At 44.9% G+C, this 20,338-nt stretch overlaps 1 protein-coding gene across 2 annotated transcripts in view; it reads right to left on the bottom strand.

The window, feature by feature from the left end:
- ascc3 (activating signal cointegrator 1 complex subunit 3) overlaps positions 1-20,338 on the bottom strand; it is a 159,877-nt gene that overhangs the window by 4,451 nt on the left and 135,088 nt on the right. For both annotated transcript variants that reach the window (XM_018757274.2, XM_018757275.2), the window contains exons 31-38: positions 18,630-18,767; positions 18,345-18,465; positions 18,125-18,257; positions 17,891-18,016; positions 13,040-13,151; positions 12,244-12,378; positions 4,797-5,021; positions 545-696 (exon numbers count right to left, since the gene is read on the bottom strand). In XM_018757274.2, the coding sequence (XP_018612790.1) occupies positions 545-696; positions 4,797-5,021; positions 12,244-12,378; positions 13,040-13,151; positions 17,891-18,016; positions 18,125-18,257; positions 18,345-18,465; positions 18,630-18,767 (1,142 nt within the window). The remainder of the gene's footprint in view (positions 1-544; positions 697-4,796; positions 5,022-12,243; positions 12,379-13,039; positions 13,152-17,890; positions 18,017-18,124; positions 18,258-18,344; positions 18,466-18,629; positions 18,768-20,338) is intronic.

Below are 20,338 nucleotides of genomic sequence, written 5' to 3'. Positions count from 1 at the left end.
CGGGGTTTCCACTGTGGAAATATCAGTCATGAACGATGAAGAACATGAACACCATCCTAACCGTGAAGAGCAACGGGTCTTGAGAGGAGTAATTAAAACCTGGGAATGTCGGCACAGTGGTTACACACAGCTGCTATGTGTGGTTATGGTCTGTGATCAGGATACACTAACTTGTGAACTCATGACTAAGGTACATTAATCTCAAAGGTCTCAAAAATTTTAGTTGAAATAAGAAAGAAAGTGACATCGTTTAGGGTTAGGGTACCTTCACCTGTCATCACAAACAACTTGTGTCAGTATTAGAGGCAGTTTACCACAAACAGAAAAATTCTGAATATAAAGATGTGGAGGGTTGAATTTAATCACTTTAATAACTAAATGGTACAAAAATCATTTCTATCATATCATTGGCTCTTTCAGAGTTGGATTGTGACCTGGGTTTATGAAACATCAGAGAACCTCCTTTTGGGTAAGGTCACAATAGAACGCTAGGAGGCCAGGCGGGTGCGATACACTATAAATCAGGTGTGGCACAGCTGCTTACCTGAAAAGGTAGAGGTTTTGCTGCTCAATGTGGGGCACGGTGAGCAATGAGGAGTCATGAAGCCATCTACCCTGGACGATCATCTGCACCAGGTTACAGATGCTGAGCGCCGTCACCAGCCAGCCCTCGTTGGCGGCCACGTCCAGCATGGCCTATGAACAGGGACCAGAGAATGAGGACACTGTTACGGACTCAGAGACACTTCTGTAGGGTTCTTTTTGTAGAGACTTCTGAATGAAGCATGTGGAAGAGAGACAATGAGGAGAGCAATGTCAGGAAGTTTCCATCTAATGCAGATCAAAGTGTATAGAGTTTGAAGGAAGGCACCTTGGATGAGAAACGGTTCCCAACCCCGAGAACCCTTCGGATATGGAATGACAGGTATGGTCTCAAAGCTTTTCAATAAGCTCTTGTACAAACATGGCCTCGTGGAGAAAACATTGAAAACATTGTGTCCAACACCCCTCCTCTTCTCTGGTTGTAACAGACTGCTGTACATCTGCGTAGCTGGCGACTGAGCTACATTACCATGGTAACAAATGCAAGTAAAGTTTAACTGACATCCCACTGCCTAATATGAATAAGCTATGAGTTTGACTGAAAACGGAAACTAAAGACTGCAAACGCTGCTCATCCACATCTGACACAGAAAAGCACCATAGGAGGGAGATGATGGGGGGGTGCACAGTTCTGGATTGGGGTAAAACAAGGTAGGGTCTGCAGGGAGGAGCACTGACTCTACCGTGCTGCCAACAGTTCCTCCTTCCCGTCTCCTGCGGTTCCCACTCCTTCCTTACGCCCCCCTCTCGTTTGATCTTTCCAGAACCTTCATCCTCGCAAGGTTGAAGCTCACGGAGCTCAGCTGCGCCCTGGCACACGTAATTAATCAGAGGAGTCATTTCCTCGCTGTAACTATGACTAAAAAGCAGCTGAAGTGTGCCAGCCGGCCCACAAGTTAATCAAAATGCTAATGCAGGACAAATTAAAGTTGTAATTAACATTTCACAGTAGCCGCTTGAGAAAATTGATCACACAAATGGGTTCGGCATTACTCATTACACCAGGGGGATGAGACAGATAGGGTCCTCGCGAGAAGGCCGCTAAACGGCTTGCAGGATCGGGGTGCTGCTACGCACATCTCTGGGGTAATGGGGAGGGCTGCAGGGGACGCCGGGACGTCCAGCACAAACATTGGTGTTGGGTGTGGGAGCTTCATTAGAGATGAAAGCAGTGAGATTGTTCCAGACTGAGATGCATCTACTCGAAATGCCTGTAGCACGAGCCAACGTGCATGTGTGGAAATGCGTGTGCGCGTGCAAACACGTGTTTCTGTGTATACCGCGGGTGAGCTGGTGAGTGTCTGTATGTGGGTTCGTGCTGCACGGTGGAGGTCATTTTGTCCAGGTGCGAAACTCCTTTTGAGCAAGACACAGAAGGGACCAGAAACACACATAAGAGCGGGGTAACTTTCCATGCTTTCATGCTAGGAAGTGTGGAAACTTGTAGTGAAATCACTGGAACTGACAGAAATAGCAAATCAACATCAAACATTAGCTATGCTTATTCATTTATCTGACACTTTTCCCCAAAGCAGGATACAATGTTACAGATACTTACGCTGATTTACCCATTGATACAGCTGGGTAATTTTTACTGTATCATTCAGGCTAAGTACCTTACTGAAGGGTACCACAGCAGTAGATGGGGACTGAACCTGAACCTTTGAATCCAAGACAACAACTGCACCATGTGCTACCCCAAGTACAATGCCCCAATGGCCAGTAAGGGAAACCACAGCCATAGAAACTACAGTAAACACAAACAAGTTTCAAACTGCTTGCTTAAGGGCAAAGATGAAGCAGGCAGGGTCCCCACGGCCCCCTCTGAAAAAACTTTAACACACATTTAAGGAAAAGCAGAAACATATCCAGACATGTGTAATCACTAGCAGATCAGCGGCAGTAAGAGCAGGGCACCGAATTGTGTGTCGGGAGTCACGTGATGAGGGCTCATCGATGAGCTGAGCCATGATGTAATTCCTCATACAGCTCCACACCTCCCACGCCGTCCCCCCGAGGGGTGGCTGCCCTGAAACCTGTAGTAAAACAGTGGAGTGCCGTATTGCCCATTACTGCGGTCCTCATCTCACTCCCTGTGCTCCTTTATTTCTTTGCATTCTTCATATTTGTATCGTTCACATTTGTCTTTGACAGAGGGACACCAGGTGTCCGTTGTGCTAAGCTCAAGATGCCACATGCTGTACCAGCCCAGCTGAAGGCATGGCTTCTTCCACAAATGCCAGTCGTCAAAATCAGATATCACTTTATAAGTGCAGAAAGCGAGAACAGCAACAGTGAACAGGGTGGGAAGCTATTGATGAGGCCACTAAAAGGATCTAGATGTCGTGTGTGGATGGACGCTGCACGGTGGAGGTTGTTTTGTCTGGAGGACAACTCGACATCTCTCTCTCTCTCTCTCTCTCTCTCTCTCTCTCTCTCTCTCTCTCTCTCTCTCTCTCTCTCTCTCTCTCTCTCTCTCTCTCTCTCTCTCTCTCTCTCTCTCTCTCACACACACACACACACACACACAAAACACCAACCCTTTAGCTCAAGTGTCTGGGTATGAGAGTTTAGACGTGATTGAAGTGTTAGTTGACGTATGTCTGATCTGCAGGAGGAAAGACACCCAACCTTGTTTGCTCACACTGCTACTCTGGCACCCTGCTGCCGATCCAACACACTGCACAAAACCCATTTCTCTCATTCAAATTTACAATCTTTCTGGTTTCCAGAGACACATTTTCAAACTGTTTTTAATTTCTATTAATTTAGCAAAAAAATGTAGGGTTGGAGGCACGTAGGCTTATCTGTAGGAACTTGAAAATAAGTTCTGAAAATAGACATTTCCAAAGAATGTAATCACAGGGAGCTGATTGGACACTCTTACACGAGGGTTTCTTTAATGGAACCGGAAAACACACACACAGCTTTTGTAAACACAAACACCACGCTGTTTGCACCGTGTGTCTACAATGCCCCGGGGGACTCCATGATGGGGCCAACCTGTACACGAAAGCGGCCCCCTTCACAGCGCCACAGAGCCATCTGGGGGCCCTTCTCCAGACTATCAGCACCTAATTACTTCAAGCAGGTTCGGCTTCTCCAGGAAGTGTCCTGCGCTCTTCTCTCACCACGTGGAAATGCATTCAGCACTTAAATCACGGCGTCATGAGAAGAGGATTTATGATGTATGAAAGCAAGTATTTGGGTTTGACGACAATGACCTCCCCTGACAGTGAGTGTACGGGAGTGTGATGGAAGCTCGGCTCAAAGAGGCGATGTACAGACCGAGTCGATCCGCAAACTGAACTGGACTCAAGGCTCAATGGACAGAGACAATTTACATGTATTCATTTAGCTGATGCTTTTCTCCAAAGCGACTCACAATGTTAAGATACCTACAGCTGTTCGCCCATTTATACAGCTTGGTAATTTTATTGGAACAATTCAGTGCAAGTACCTTGCTCAAGGGTACTTCAGCTGAAGGTGGGATTCGAACCTGCGGTCCAAGGACAGCAGCTCTAACCACTACATTACCAGCTGTGTCATATGTACACATTAAAAAAACATAGATGCTGTGGGAGATGATGGAAGAGCAGAATATGCACAGAGGGAGAAGATAGACAACATGGAGTGCCTTAATTTTTCATTATTTATTCTCTTATTTATCCAGTTATGTACCATTCACTTTCTTGTCCTATTATACACATTCATTTTTTTTTTTTTTTTTAACTGATTGTGCTTATTGCTGTGTCACTAGATTGTGATAGAAAGTTGTAGGAAATTCAGAAAAGAGCACCCTCTCTAAGTGGTCACCTTCCACACACTGGGATATGAGACCGCAAAGACCCTAGATGGTTTCTGTTTCAGTACCAGGTGTATGAAAAAAGCAAAGTGGAGGCAAGCAGACACCTCAGCGTCATGCATGTCCATCTGACGTGTTTCCAAAGTGCTCTGCGCACAGCTGGTTTGGATCTGGAAAAATCCTGAGCAGAAATAAACCATTTAAAAGCTTTATTGTACCACATCATTGTGTCTGCAAAGAACCGTGTGAAAAAGATCAGCTAAAGCACATGGACACCTGTACACCTGCAGCTCAATGAGTCCCTGTGTGTATGCTTTTGCTCCTCTACCGCCCCCCCCACACACACACACACACACACACACACACACACACAGGTGTGAAACCATACCTGGCAGATGCGGATGGCGCTGTCCAGTATGGTCTTGGTGTCGGTGCCGTAGTCGGAACATGGCAGGTTGGCGCGGCTGAAGTGTGCCTGCAACAGCAGGTGCGTCTTGGTATGGGCACTATCGTATGAGTGGGGGTTCACCTCCAGGGGGAGCCGCTTGGCCAGCTCGCTGTTCAGCTGGTCCTCATTGTGTCGCACGGGAAGCTCTGCGTACTCCTCTGCACTCTAGAGGACAAATGGAGAAGGGGAAAGTGTGGGCCAAGAGAGGGGACAGGCTGTGGACCTTCAAGAACACCTCAGCAGTGTGTAAGGCTGCTACTGCAAACACAGGTACCACAGGGGATCAGTGAATGGCAGCACATCTCAGATCACCAAAGAACCACACACAATTTATGTACGATAAATCTAGGTTAGGAGACGCTTCTCTCGAAAGCAGTGTAAAACTCAGAGTGAACAGAAGTGCATCAGTAAAGGGTGAAGAGTTACAGAAACAGACACACAATTGTCAAATATCAACGTTTCCATTAGCGCACATGACAGAATAACTGTATACTGTAGTGACAAGAAATACATCACGACTGTAACCAATGGGGTGATGAAAACTTAGGTGAGAAGGAGAGAAGTGGGTCTCAGACATGTGTTTTCAGAGCCTTCCTGAGTGTTGAAAGGAAGTCAGCAGCTCAGAGGGACAGAGGGAGCTCATTCTACCTCATCAGAGGAAAGAGCAAGAATCTGCACTCTGTTGATTGTGGAGTCTCACTTGGAGGGGACCACCAAGCGGCCAGAGGTGGAGGAGAAAAGCTCTTGAGTACAGAGTACAGTTCCTAAACACTGGCTCACAGGCATCTCAATCTGCAGCCTTTTCTCACATATAACAGCTTGCAGGATGGTGGGTCCCCAGAAAATCACAGGGGGCTACAGATTACTTCATTAGCAGAAACACCACAGTAATTAAGGTACAATGAGTAGCTGGGGGCCCTCTGTGTCTGCAGAAAGGGGAGGGAGTTAAGGGCAGCGGGGCCGCTAGTGCCCATTGTTCTCACGACAGGGTAACAGTAGGGGGAGGGGCTGGGGGCGGAACTGACACATGTAAAGTTTTTGTGTCCCAGTCAGCGTGATGAGAGGCAATCAGCAGCTTGTCTTCCTGGACATCCTAGGACTCATGCAATAACATATAAGGGATTATGGATTCTCCACAAAATCTTAAGATTTATAATAATAATAATAAAAAAAAAATTCATAAAAAAACTACATTTACATTTATCCAAAACATTTCTCCAAAGCTATTAATAATGATCTGTAATATGTAAAAGTGCACCGAGTCATCCACGTCTCAACTATGCTCTGCCTGGTCCTTAACCGTAACAAGTTTGTGTTGACCCAGAGCTGGAGGTCACAGGTAGGGCTTGACCACAGGAAGCACACAGATCCATGATGTTCCTTCCGCACTGCTGGGGCTAACATGCACATGGATAGGACGTGTAGCATGCTCTCAGCATTTCAGTGACACGTGTGCAGCCAAAGTATCTCCCCACTGATGTATTCCATACCTGATTTCTTTCCTCCCATGGACCTGCAGAGATGATCAGCAGTCCAGTGGTGTGAACCCTTGCATGATCCATCTGAGCATAGCATCTGAGTATCTTTACAATAAAGTCTTCCCTCATGTAACGGGGTCTTGTACAAAGGCTTATAAAAATATACAGACATCTTTCCATTCAGTAGGGTTACTATTCAGCACAACAGGATTTTTGTCCACTTACGCAGTCATTTTACTTCCTCAACACTTATTTTATTCATTGTCTGCTGTGTAATTTACTCAGCAAAGCACACAAATACTACATTTCTTCTGTAACAAAAACAAATACTGTAAATACTTCCTATCACAGGGACCGTCTCAACAAATCACAACCCTTGGAAAGTATAACTAAGAAGTTAGAAATCATGAAGCAAACTAAACGTGGTGAACGGCACAAAGATACTATGGCAAATACAGGCTGCTATTTAAAAAATTCAAAGAAAAAAAATAAAGAAATGTGCAGAAATTTTAAGTAGTGGCAACAAATTGTAGTTGTTCCGTTCTCAGCATGAGAAGAAAGATTGCAGAAAAAATAAGTGGCAGAAGAAATGCAAAAAGAGAATTTACTTCATCTATTGTTATTACAGACAAAAATTCCAGTTTATTCCCACATTCACCCCAAAATCATCCTAAATGATTCTTAACAACATAAAGGAAAAAGTGTGATATTAAAATGTTCACTTTCACTTCTGCACAGGTTGTCCCTGGAAAATATATATTTTTTTATTGATTGCCTCTGCAAAGCTGTTTTGAATTCACTTGCGTGTCTGGGAAGCTTTATTGAATTTCACGTGTTGTAATGAACATGGGCCTATATTGAAGAAGCTTCCAGACCATCATTCTATGCCCAAGAGTATTTTTTTTAATTCTATATTTGCAATGAAGGTAAGAAAATTGTATTAAAAAAATAGATTTATCTTTTTCTTCTTCTACTGACATTTACTACATTTATTCATTTAGCTGATAGTTTTCTCCAAAGCGACTTACCCACATATACAGCTGGATAATTTTAATGGAGCAATTCAGGGTAACTACCTTGCTCACAGGTAATACAGCCAAAGATGAGATTCAAACCTGTGACTTTCGGGTCCAAAGGCAGCAGCTCTCACCACTACGCTACCAGTCGCCCTCGGCAGTTCCAAATTATGCATACAGATTTATTTTACAGCCGCTATTTTTCCACCTTGAAAATCCCAACCAGTTATCAGTAAGTGTTAATAATAATCTATGACTGTCTGTATGAAAAACCAGGTATGAATGCACTGACAGGACATAAACAAAAGCAAAAACAGAGCAGGAGGTGGAGCAGTAATTCTAAAGTAATGTGGTTGTGCAAACTGCTCTGGGGTAACTCACGTGCAGCTGATTTTCAAAGTCGACAAGGACAAAAAATCTTAAGACATTTAAACTGAAGGGATGCTACTGTGATCCTCTGACTAGTATAACTTCAGATTCACTCATTACTGATTTACCAGCATTACAGTTGGAAGGTCAACAGGTGGCATAGTGGTTAGACAGGCCAAGAACCGAATTCAGTCTCCCACTGTAATACCCCTGAGCAAGGTACTCAACTTGAATTGATAGAGTAAAAATTATCCCGCTGCACACATGGATAAATAATAGTAATTTGCTTAGTGTACAAACCAAACATTTTTTGAGGAAAGCGTCAGCTAAAAGAATATATAATAAAAGCTTCGCTGATCCTGGAGCAGTGAATCCATATGGTAAGATCATTGCTCAAGCTGTGGTCATGAGCACATGGTGATAGTTTTCCAGCACAGACAAGAGGACAGCCTGGTAAACCAATAGAGGAGCCTGAGAGGCTGCGTCCCCCTCGAGGGAGGACTCAAGTTACCACTCATACTTTCAGGATGCTGATGTTGAGCTGTTTTTCAGAGGCCTTCATCAATGGACACTGTGGTGACCCTGCTGTCACTGGCCCGGGGTCACATCGAGGTTTTCACACGTCACAAAACGGGCCCGACCGTATGCTTGTGAAAGCAGCAGGACCAGATGATTGACAGCGGGGAAACGACACGATGGAATTGGAGGACCCCACCAAATGAAAATCCCTTCCTTCCAAGGGGTGCATTAAGCCTGCTGTTTTTACCAGGAACGCCCTCATGTACTGCAGCTTACCAAGGTTGTTTCCTCCGTTTTATGTACTCATGAATACATTAGAAATTCAGTAAACGCACTGCATTTCTGAACCTGCATCTAGAGCTTCAGAGCTCCGATCACTGACTGCTGGTGTAATGGTATTGTCCTGGCCGGAAATAAAGAAATTACTGCAGAAACAAGCACGCTGTGTGACACAGATTTATAAGAAGTGCTACACTTGCTCACGTGAAAAAAAACTTGCCTTGAGGTCATCATTAATTTTTTTTTCCCCTTTCCCATATATGAGTTATTTATGAGTTCTTAAAAGATAAACAGATACCCTCACAGGGAAACACGGGACGCTTCAGAGCGGCCTTATTTCACTGCTCTCCAGCACTGATCAAATACCGGAGGAGTGTGTGTCTCTCCCTGCTGCTGATCTCAGCGATTATTGCACCGTGACGTCCATGACGGCTAAATGCTTCTCAAGAGGCGGACTCTGCAGCATCCTCCCTGAGCGCAGTCGTCCTTCACGACGGATGGGGAAGATTTGTTAGGGCACAGGCTGCGAGCTTTCGTCTGCTGCTCCAAATGTCATTTATCAGAGCAAACAACGGAGCAGATGTGTGTTGCTGAGAAAAGTGTGTATGCGTGTAAACGGAGGGAGAGAAACAATGAGTGCAGAAGAGCAGTGAACGGCTCACTGGAACACGTATCACAACAGCCATGCTGAAAAATTCATTAAATGTGAAAGACGGCTGCATGGAGAAGTTAAAAGGAACATATTAATCTGGGGGAATGTTAACAATACAAATAAGAAACCAAGGACCTCAAATGAAAGGAAAAAAAGTAGCTGTTCACGTAAATGTTTGTGTGCATAACTGGCACAGAGCAAGCAGGAGTGTGCTTTTACAAACTGACATTGTTTCTCCTTTATAAAATACACACCCCGCCATGCTTAAACTGGGATTTTGTCCCATTCATTTATATTTAATACCTGTGCCGGCTTAAATGACTTGGGAAGAAATTAAATAAAAAAAAAAAAATTTAAAAAAAAAAAAAAAAAAAAAAAAAAAAAAAAAAAAAAAAAAACTTAGAGAAAAGCTGTTTTAAAAAAGTTAACTAAAATGAGTGAACTCCGGCACGTAACTCAATTACCAGCTGCTTGTCAGTGTGTTTGGTTTCTGGAGAAAGAATAAGAAAAATAATAATAATAAAAAAAATTAAAAACAAAAACTAATTAGCTTTTTCTGGTTTCACGTTGTTTTTGTCAATATGACAGGTGGTTTTACCCAGGTTACACCCTTATTTCACTGTACAATTACCCAGTTTCCCAATTATACTTATCATCTCAGAGGTCAGTGTAATTATGAGGAGTATTATGAGGACCAACACCCAGTCCAAAGGGTGCATTTCAAATGTAAAGGTGCCAGGACTGGACACGTTTGTTTTTTCTCCTTTTACCTTGAACAAGAGGTACTGCCATTTTCCATTTACAGGAATATCCTTTGTGCTCCAATTTCATCAACAGAACACACCTCACTCCAGAAGTCTAAATCTTGATAAAACACAGTATTTGCGGAAGAACCTTGGCTGTGTTTTGAATTGAAGACTGCTACAGTCTCTCTTATACATAAACACACACACACACACACACTGCAGTGACACTCATTCAACCCAAAAGACCTTTAATAAAAAGCCTGATTTGTGCCTCTCTGGTCTCCATCATAAAGTACCTTCACATAGGAAGGCGGACCAAGAGTCGAAAGAAAGGTGACCACTCTGTCCGTGGAATAACGTGAGCGAACCCTAGAAGATCAGGTCACGTTTTTTGGATTTTCTTACACTGGTCTGTATGAGCTGTAATAAGTACCTGTATGTATGAGAACCAACGTATTCTCACTATACTCATTGTGTCACAGCTCTGCTCTGAACTACGCAAATTAATACCAACAACAACAACAACAATAATAGTGACAATAAAAATGTTTCTGACTTGAATTCACGTCTGGGTATTTAAACCTTGTTCCACACAGAGGTGTTGGAGCAAGGCCCCTAACTGGAACAATGACCAGCTGAATGAATGGGAGAAATGTCAGAGTGCAAGGAAAAACAATCTTCTGTGTCACTGCAATAAATGGTTGAAAAAACATAACTGCTTGATAAAATCATTAAACCACAAACTCGTCTTGAGAATTTCTCAAAACATTAAGCTGATACTGGTCTGCTTACTTCAATGCACAGAAGCATGGCACGCACTTTCTTGTAACTTTTCTGCATATTGTACAGGAGCGACTAGAACCCGAACGTGACATTTTTTGGCTTCTTCGTTTCACCAAACATTTTTTTTTGGTATTGTATGGAAGCTGTAACACTGTCTGATAATGAGAACACTAACCCCTCCCAAACTGCCACCCCCGGAGATGTGTCTGCGGTGCCTTAAACATTTCAGCGGGAATCTGCTGGGTCACCGGGGTCCTTTAACGATCTGAGACAGATGCAGTGTCATCAGTGAACAATCGCAGTGTGAAAGTGCTCTGCATGCTAATTGGCCGCGGCTGCAACTGACCCGGCGGAAGACAATGGCCGAGGTGCCCAGGGAACGGGCATGGCGGCAGGTCTCCCTAATGATGCACAAGCGCACGGGTGCTAATTTGTCATATGCGTGTATGTGTGCGCTCTTATATTGCTGAGATATGGGTGTAGAAAAAAGAAAAAAATGTATGTGGAAAACTAATAAGCACACCTGCACAAAATATGCGTGCAGACATGAAAATGTAGATGATAAAAAAAAAAAGATCTCAGTTTTCGTTCTTTATCACGTCTGGCACCACAATACGTAATGGATTCATGTGGCAAATAGGCTGCGCTCCGAGTGATTTTCATTTTCACTGCAGCAAATGCTCAGGTGGCGTAGTGCTGAGAGCTGCCATTGCTGCACCCAAAGTACTTGGACTCGAATCCCACTCCTTGCTGCAGTACCCTTGATCAAGATGCTTACTCTGAACTATTAGGTAAAAATTACTGTATAAATGGATGAATCAACATTTTAACTTGTTCTGGAAACAAATGTCATTTGAAGGTATAAATGTGAATGCAAAATGCACTGTTGATGTCTGTGCTGTTGTAAAACACATTTAAAATCTCAACACAAATCTATTACTCGGGAGGTGACTCACTCAAAAAGATACTTATCTGCTGTAATGTGAATAAATCCATCAACATATTGTGCATGAACACAACGCAGATTTGCACGACTGGTTGTTTAAATAAAAAGACAGACATTTATAATGTTATAAAAACATAGATAATTGAATTAATTACTGCGCTTGCTGTCTGTGCTGTCTCTGAAGGGAAAAAGCATTTGACTGACACATTAAAAAATAATGAAATCTAAAAGCAGATGCTCTATCAGAGCTATGAAACACACACACACACACACACACACACACACACACACAACTACAGTGTGTCGGGCAGCGAGTGGCTGAGGCACACCCACAGCAGCTATAGTGCAGAGGGTAAATATTTAAACTGCTCTACTTTAACATCCAAATCAAACATGTGCAATAGGTAAAACCATAAACTATCATCAGAGTCATTTTCGTAAGTACAGACTCCAGTATGAGACTAAACTATAATGAGGAAGAAATTTCACAAGAAGCAACAGGCTGCTATGTTCAGCTGGGTAATTTATGCGGTAATTGTAAGGCCACGGTCCAGAAGGCGGTTTTAGTGGTCGATAATAAGGTCTGTATGTGAACTCACTGTGAGAACGGTCAGCAGGTCTGGGATGGAGCACTCAGCCTTCAGCATCTCCTTGAACATCCGCATGGTCTCGTGCTTCAGGTAGTAGTAGGAGGCGATGCGACCATAGGTCAGGGGTTCAATCGTGCGGTCATCCTGGGTAAAAGAAGGGGTTGCTTGCCTGTGATTATTACTATTTCTGCAAGAAAGTTGACATCAGAGCAGAAGCACAGCTGAGCACATCATGTAAGAGCAGGATGGAAAACACAACTAATGGTCTGTTCTTGATTTTGGCTCCATAAAAGTGGAATAAGCTCCTTCTGCCCCTCGGAGCTGCTGAATCCCTCCATCATTCAAGAAGAGTCTCTGTTTCAGACTCTCTCTTCTGATCTGACACCTCCATAAATGAGTGCATATGCTATGATTACCTTTTTATTTGCTATTCCTGCATCACTCATTTACTTAAGTCATGTCCTGCTGGATTATTTTCTGTTATCTATCAATGTGATTGAGCTAATATGGACACCATAGATGTTTTTACAAAAGATAATAGTGTATCTTCATTTATCTTTCATAGTTTTCTAGGAAATGACTACTGTGATGGCGTATTCAGGTAATATGAGCTAACAAAGGCAGAACAAAACAGTTGATAATCCTGCGCCTGTACCTAAAGCGCTTCATCTGCTGTGGGAAGCACTTTTGTACACCCAGAGTTCTACGCTTCTTTGGAGGACAAATCCATGTCAATGTAGATACCACTTCATCTCTCTCTCTCTCTCTCACACACACACACACACACACACACACACACACACACCTCCTGTATCTCTATGCAGTAGGAGCACTCCAAGTCTCTCAAGCTTCTCTCCACCAAGCTGGACAGAAACTTGTTCATGCTCTCATGGCTGATGTCCTCCAGGTTGTAGTAGCTGAACCAAAAAAAGAAAAGGTAAAACATCATGTTTTACAGGCAATACATGAAAGCACGCCGCCTGCTGCACATACACTACATAGCCGCTATCGGAGCACAGTGAAGGTGTCCTGTAACACGCTGGTGGGTGTTTTAATTCTGCATGATGCCTAACGGTGACACTTTAACAGTCCTCCCTGTGGGCCATTAAGAAACCGACTGGGAATGCGTTTAAAAACCAACCAGGTAATAACTCACGGCAGTAAAACACAATCCGGAAAAGTTCCGGAACATGTAAAATAAGCACGTTTTACACTATATTGACTTACAAATAAACTGTGAAGCACACAGCGTCACGCCTCATTACTTTTATTCCCTGACTAATGATACTGCTATTGAGTTAGGACCACCCCCGGGGGCGGCAGGCGCTGCCGGGTGTCCGTAGTGCCCAGTTGGGCAGCTGGGCTGAAGTGGACCGGCAGGCGGTGGGTAGGCCCAAGCTGTGGGACGGACCAATCACATTCCTCTTTTAACGTCAGCAGTGGCACCTGGATGTTTAAAATATACCGTAACGTCTAGAAATGAATTATAGGCACAATGATGCACATACTTTCTTTAAAGTGAGTTAGTTATTCTTACTCTTGGGAACCATGTTTTCTGTTACAATAACAAGAACAGATGTGTTAAAAACAAAAGGGAAATAATGACATTGAGACATGTGGCCGACCACGATGGGTGACTCTCGGCTCTTTCTGGTTTTCGGCAGAAACTTGAAGTAAGAACGCAATTTCTTAGCGGGGGGAGTGATTGATGATTCAATCAAAGCGGCGTGAACCCTGGCCCCGCATACACGTGTTCGCCATGCAGGAGGCTCAAAGCCCTCATTCGCTGTGGGCCCTCCCTTGGCAGGCCGCTGCGGTCCGGCTCTACCGGCCAGCCCGCTGCGCTCTCTACACCAAGTGAAAGTGGATTGGGGGCCCTTACTTGGGACGCAGGCTCAATCATAGGTCACATCACATGGAAGCACCCGGAGGGAGTCTTAACGTTATCGCCAAATTGCTCCCAGACCGCACTGAGTATTAGCCAAGCAGCCATGGTGCAACAAAAATGGCTTCCATGCCCAACATGCGGCAGTAAAAGCTACCACATGAGGAGCAGCGACTGGAGACGTCTGTGATCTGAGTTAACGTCTAGCAGTGCAGGTCTTATGTGTGCGTGTGTGTGTGTGCACACGCGGGCAAGAACTCGCATGTCAAGGAATCAGGAAATGATTTCCAAAATACACTAGTTAAATAAAAATTATTATAATTATTCTACTGCAAAGTGACTTACAATTACCTATTCATACAGCTGGATATTTCACTGGATCTAATCAGGTTAAGTACTTTATTTAAGGTTACTGCAACAGACCTCTCCTGGGACTTGAACCTGCAACCTTTACGTTATAAGTCTGCCATAACACTGAGTCTGTAACTGTTACGACACCAGCTGTGCTGAAGATACTGTTCCGATAAAGCACAAAAGGGGGGGAGACAGAGACCGATAATATTTGGAACAACCATACCATGATCCAGAGGACTGAAGGAAAGGCACAGACAACAAAATGGGAAAAACGCACTCACTACACGGTTCGCGTCTTTTTACAGCCAGGCTATTTTGGGCCATGTTTGTTAGCGCTCGCTTTAGTGAACACGCTCATAAGTACATTATGTAAATATCGATATTTTCAAATAGAAACGTAACACATACAACATTCTGTGTGCATCATATAAACTCAAGGACGATGTTAGGAAATCATTATTTTAAAATATTTAGACTGAAAAATTCCTATTACTCTTCTGATGATTATTTGTAAAATGTAATGTGTCTTTCAAACTAATTTAATTATATATTTAGAACTCTGGACTGTTTAATTAAAACAGTAGCAGTCACAGGACCCCATCGGATGGAGCCCCCAGTTGAACTGAAGTATGGATACGGGCAACGTTGCGGTCCCTGTACACTGTGCAACAGTGACAGAAGCCAGGTAGCGACCGTGCTGAGCAGTAGCCACAAACAGGTGGCTGGTTGGTGACGCGGTGCACGTGATCGTTGACTTTCTGGGGGTGTCTGAGGCATGTGAAGACGTGGGGAGGCACCTGCAAGCGTTTAGGGTTGACGAGAAGCACAGAGACAGGTACAAATTCACTCAAGCTCACACACACACACACACACACACACACACACACACACACACACACACACACACGGGGAAACTCAGGAGCGCCAATAGCTGAGCACTTGACCAGCAAAGACCTACCAGTCGGGCTGCGCTGAAACAAACTGGTCTTGAAAGAAACTGGTCTGGCAGTAAAACTTAAATTATCCTTTCAAACCATAGAAATAGTTCCACTTCATACATCATTAAACTAATGTCAGCGAAGGCATCCTGTGACAGTTAGACAAATCCAGCTGTCCTCATTAATCCAGACATATCTATTGCTGTGCGGCTCACCCCCCCACCCCAACCTATGAATTTCCCGTATTCGCTACACAATAGGGGATGTCCTTCTGCGTCTGCTAGGCCTCCTCCCACATTTAAACCAGCAGATCAGCATTATGGGTACAAATGGACTTGTCAGGATGCTAATTTATAGGGTCTGTGGTGGCAGCGCCTCGCTGCCACAGCTGAATATTTACAAGGCAGTTAACAGGTGGCGTACTGTTTAATGGCGGCAATCAGTCCACAGCCGGGCGGGGGGGGGGGGGGGGGGTAAGCGTGACCTGACGTGCCACAGGAACACCGCCATTAAGAAGCTTCCCAAAGGAGTGGTCCAGCCGGAGGTGGAGCAGGATAAGCGTTGAGGTGAAAGGGCGCATCGCTTCGTCAAGCGTCATGAAACGCCACAACCCCGCCCCCAAGTGCTGCCGATCACTCACGCGGCTGACGGTGATGGACGCTGGAAGGATGCTGAGGATGGCCCATTTGGTTTAATTTGATGTTGATGTTCCCACTAACAGCGCTGCACGTCAACAGTTCCTATCACCATCACTCAAGCCATCCCCACGGCTCATCGCTGACTGAGCTATAACAACGTCACAGAAAATAACAGGCCTAACGGAGGACAAACAGCTTCCTGCTCAAATGAATTTCAGTTTTGAGGCATTTTCGCCCAACAGTATAGCCGATGGTTCATTTTAGGGGCTCGTAAAGGCACAGCTATTACCGATGGCTGTACTGCTACCATCATGTTATGGGTCGTCTGGGAAACAAAGCTGCCTGACAAGTGGTATAGCACGGTCATTTCTGGAATGCAGCGACACGGTCGAGGTGACCGCGAGCTTCAGAGCTGTGGCATGTTCATGCTAGGGAGCTGTGGTGCGCTTCCCCAGACCTGCCTTCTGGAGCCACGGAGCTAAATGTGCTCTGACAGCCGTGAACATGCCAGCGTGCCGGAATGCTGCTGCAGCCGACACAGATGTCCGCACTTCCCTTGTGACCCTCGACCTCCGGGCCAGGAAAATGACATCACCGCAGACGTTCACGTCGGACCTGCGGAGATGAAGTGGTGCGGGTTTGAAGGTGGGTGTGGAGGGAAGCTCAACAGGGGAAAGAGCGATCCACTTCCACGCTATAATAAAAGTTGTGGAGAGGTGCCAGTTAAAGATGATTCACTCTCCACACGTGAAACCCAAACTGGCCTGAGATCAGAGACACATCATAGTGGAGGAACATAAAAGACACATTGGACGTGAACCATAAAACATGAATTACTTCATAGCAGATATACCTCCAACACCTTCCTTTACGAAAAAGTGAAAAGGGAACTTTGTGGTAGACGGCAGACTGCATCACAGGACAAGATGCTTGGGGATGTCGCCCCTGACCAAAGTGTCACCATGGTAACGCAGTGAACAAAAGCAGCTGCTCCTACTTGGCAGCTGAGGCCGAGGGATAGTGTTAGCAGTGCTGGTGTTGTCCAAAGACAGGCGTGAGAGTGTCTCGGTGGACATAAAGAGTCTCCATCAGTCACCGGCGCACAGGCGAATTCATCTGATGTCCGCTGAGGGAATACACAGTAAACAGGCTTCCAAGGGTGCTTTCTCAACCTTCAGGACTATTAATTCCAGGCATCAGCTAAATGTTGGCTGCATTTATCAGGTAACATGGCAAGCCATGCAGGACTACAACATAAGTACTCACAAGTCAGTGTGATCCATTATCCTTAATAAATAAAAGACTGGGAAATGTGACTCCGAGTGACTTCAGTAATGGCCTACAAGACAGTCAAAGGCCAGTCACGACACAGAGGTCCTGATCACTCCCTAAAGCGCAGTAAGAGCGCTGTGCTCCTCTACCTCTGGCCCTTTGGTGCTCCCATTCAAAATAATCCAAAATTAAAAATCTGTTCTCAGTTTTGGCTACAGTGTGCTGGAATGAGCTCCCTCTGCCCCTCAGAGATGCTGAATCCCTCCAAGGATTCAAGAAGGGTCTCAAATCCATCTCTTTCACACCTGTTTTCTTCCAGAGATGCTGACATCTTTGAAAGATAGTCCTTCATGACATATGACTTTTTGTCTACCTATTTTCCTATTTGTATGTTACTTCTGCAGATAGGTTTTGGAACATGTCAACAACTCTATCAAACAAAAAAAGCTGTGCGCCAACAATTTTATGTACCTAAGCTCTTTCTGTTGCTGATGCATCTTTATTTACTTTGAGTTGAAAAAAAGAGGACGCATGTCACACATGAAAAGTGTCTGAGGCTCAGGCAGTACCTCGGATTCATGACCAAACGGCGGAAGAAGTACGTCCATGTGATGTAGTCCATGGCATCCTGCTTGGAGGCAATAGTCCCTGAAGCTATTTCAGCATTCAAGTGGTCTGACAGGACGCTCAAAAGACTGGAGGAAACAAACACAACAGAGCCTCTTACAGTCTGTATCTTCTAACCGCTGCAAAGAGTAAAAAGAGACACTGCTCAGAGAAATAGGGACGGCGCTCCTGCTCACCTGGACTCCACTGGGAAGGGCTCATAGAGGAACTTTTTGTAGAAATCCTTCTTGATGTCATGAACCAGGATTACAGCCTTGCCCTGGTCATCAAACTGCGGCCGCCCTGCTCGACCCATCATCTGAAGAACATCTGAGATGTGGGGAACACTGAGGTTAAGTCAAAATGGCCCCCTGTAGTGACTCATGGCTGCCGGCATGTCGAACTCAGAAAGAGCACCTGTGATTGGATAGTCCACATAGCGCCGAGTCTTCCCATCAAAGTACTCTGTCCCCTTGACAATCACAAGGTGGGCAGGGAAATTCACCCCCCAGGCTAGTGTACTTGTGGCAATCAGCACCTGAAAATAAAAACAAACATATCCACCAAGGATGGGTCACTTAAACTGGCCTGATAACCCCACCGATCCACCTGAAAAACTTGTTTTCCTTTCTTCGCCACCATCTTTGTGTCCCTTATAGTGAGACACATGTCACCCGTCCGCAGCAAAACGTGCATTAGCACCTGTATCTTGCAGTTGACGAAGAGCTCCTCCACGGTCTTCCTGTCCCTCTCGTGCAGCCCGGCGTGGTGCAAACCGATGCCAAAGGCAAGCGTCAGCTTTAGATTGGACTCCCGCACAGTGGCAATGATGTCCGTCATCTGGAAGACACACATGCGCACACACACATTGGCTCACGAGTAGGATACCAGGCCCATGAGGGTGTTCTCAGTTGTGTGGCGATGCGGCTACTGGCCTACTCCAGAGGCAAAGGACCCCTGGACCTGAAATGTTAGTAAGTGTTACCCTCTCTCTGCTGTTGTCATGGTGACAAGGATGTTCACACCTGTGGGGTGGCAGGAAGTGTGGAGCAGTGTGCGTACCCTACCTCACCTGCATCTCTTTTTTATACATCGAGCTTATTATTCAAGACAACTCTATTCTTTCCTGTTACATGGTCATTTTACTTACATACATGTCCTGCATATGACGATAAAAAAAAATGTCCTGCATATGTTAACATAGACATACTTGACAGTCCAACCACACAAGCCCTGTTTAGGAGGTTCTTCACAGCACAGCGCATCACTCAGCACAACAACAAAGTAAACATGCAATAAACTCCTTATTGATTATAGACGAGAGAATAAAAAAATTAAATAAAATAGAGATGGCATTTGTTACAAAAATTTTTTTGGGGGGAAAAAAGGTTGAAATTCATTTTTTTTACATTTATTTCTTACAGTTTTTACAGTAAGAGTTTTACAATGCTTAGCATCATAGACAAGCAGACTTGCTCCTAAGCCAACCATGCATTTAAAAACCACATGTGTTTAAAAAACGACACCCAGCTGAGAAGGATTCGTATTTCATACAAAGAGAGCTGATGGAAACAATGCATAATGCTGCACTGAGCAAGTGTGTGACCTGATTCTGTAAGAGAGATCAGTTATGAATGCTGAAGCTAAAGTGAGATGGGCATCCAACGGCCAGGTCATGATGCTCCAGCTTGCGCTTCGGGGGCCCCCGCAGAGAGACGGGAGGCGGAGGGCTGGAGAGCACACAAGGGGAGAGGAAAACGGAGGGCTGAGGGGGGCGGGGCAGTCCTGGAGACCCCTGTAGTGAAGGAGGCAGTGCGCGTGTCACACGCCTGTCATTTAAACAGCAGGGACTGCAGTTCCACACAGCACGACGCCAGGATACTGCAGGCCTGGGGCCATAAATCAGCGGAACACACAGAGGCAGGCTGAGCTGAGAGACCTGCAAGAGCCACTGCCTGGAGCAGCCTGCCACAGTCCATGCGCCCCAGTACAGGTAGAGGTAGAGAGACACATCCAGTGCACACCTGCTACCAGCACACAGACAGGAGCATGCTTTCTGGTCTCAAATGAGAAAGAATATGTGAGATGGGCAGAAGCAGAAAAATCCTCTTAACTCAGTGAAGGTGTCCCATGTACATAAATCCAACGTTTGTTTTTAAAAGATGTGCCCTTATAAAAGACGATAATAGATGTTTTATAGGCCTGTCTGCATATCAAAGCAGTCGTGGGTCACGGAGGAAATATACAGTGCTGACAAGAAAAGAGACAAGTTATGGCTCGTAAACATGCCTTGCTCAAAAAAGAGTCGTGCCGCCTTTAAAATATGTGGCAGAAAAACTCATTCCAAACAGGGAGCCAGACTCCACCGGAAAAGTGCGAGATCAGGGTGACAAAAACACCCCATGATAAAA

Source organism: Scleropages formosus, chromosome 8 (genome assembly GCF_900964775.1).
Source record: "Scleropages formosus chromosome 8, fSclFor1.1, whole genome shotgun sequence".
Classification (NCBI taxonomy): Eukaryota; Metazoa; Chordata; class Actinopteri; order Osteoglossiformes; family Osteoglossidae; genus Scleropages; species Scleropages formosus.
The sequence above is the reverse complement of the archived record's forward strand: the minus strand, read 5'-3'. Positions and strand labels throughout refer to the sequence as shown.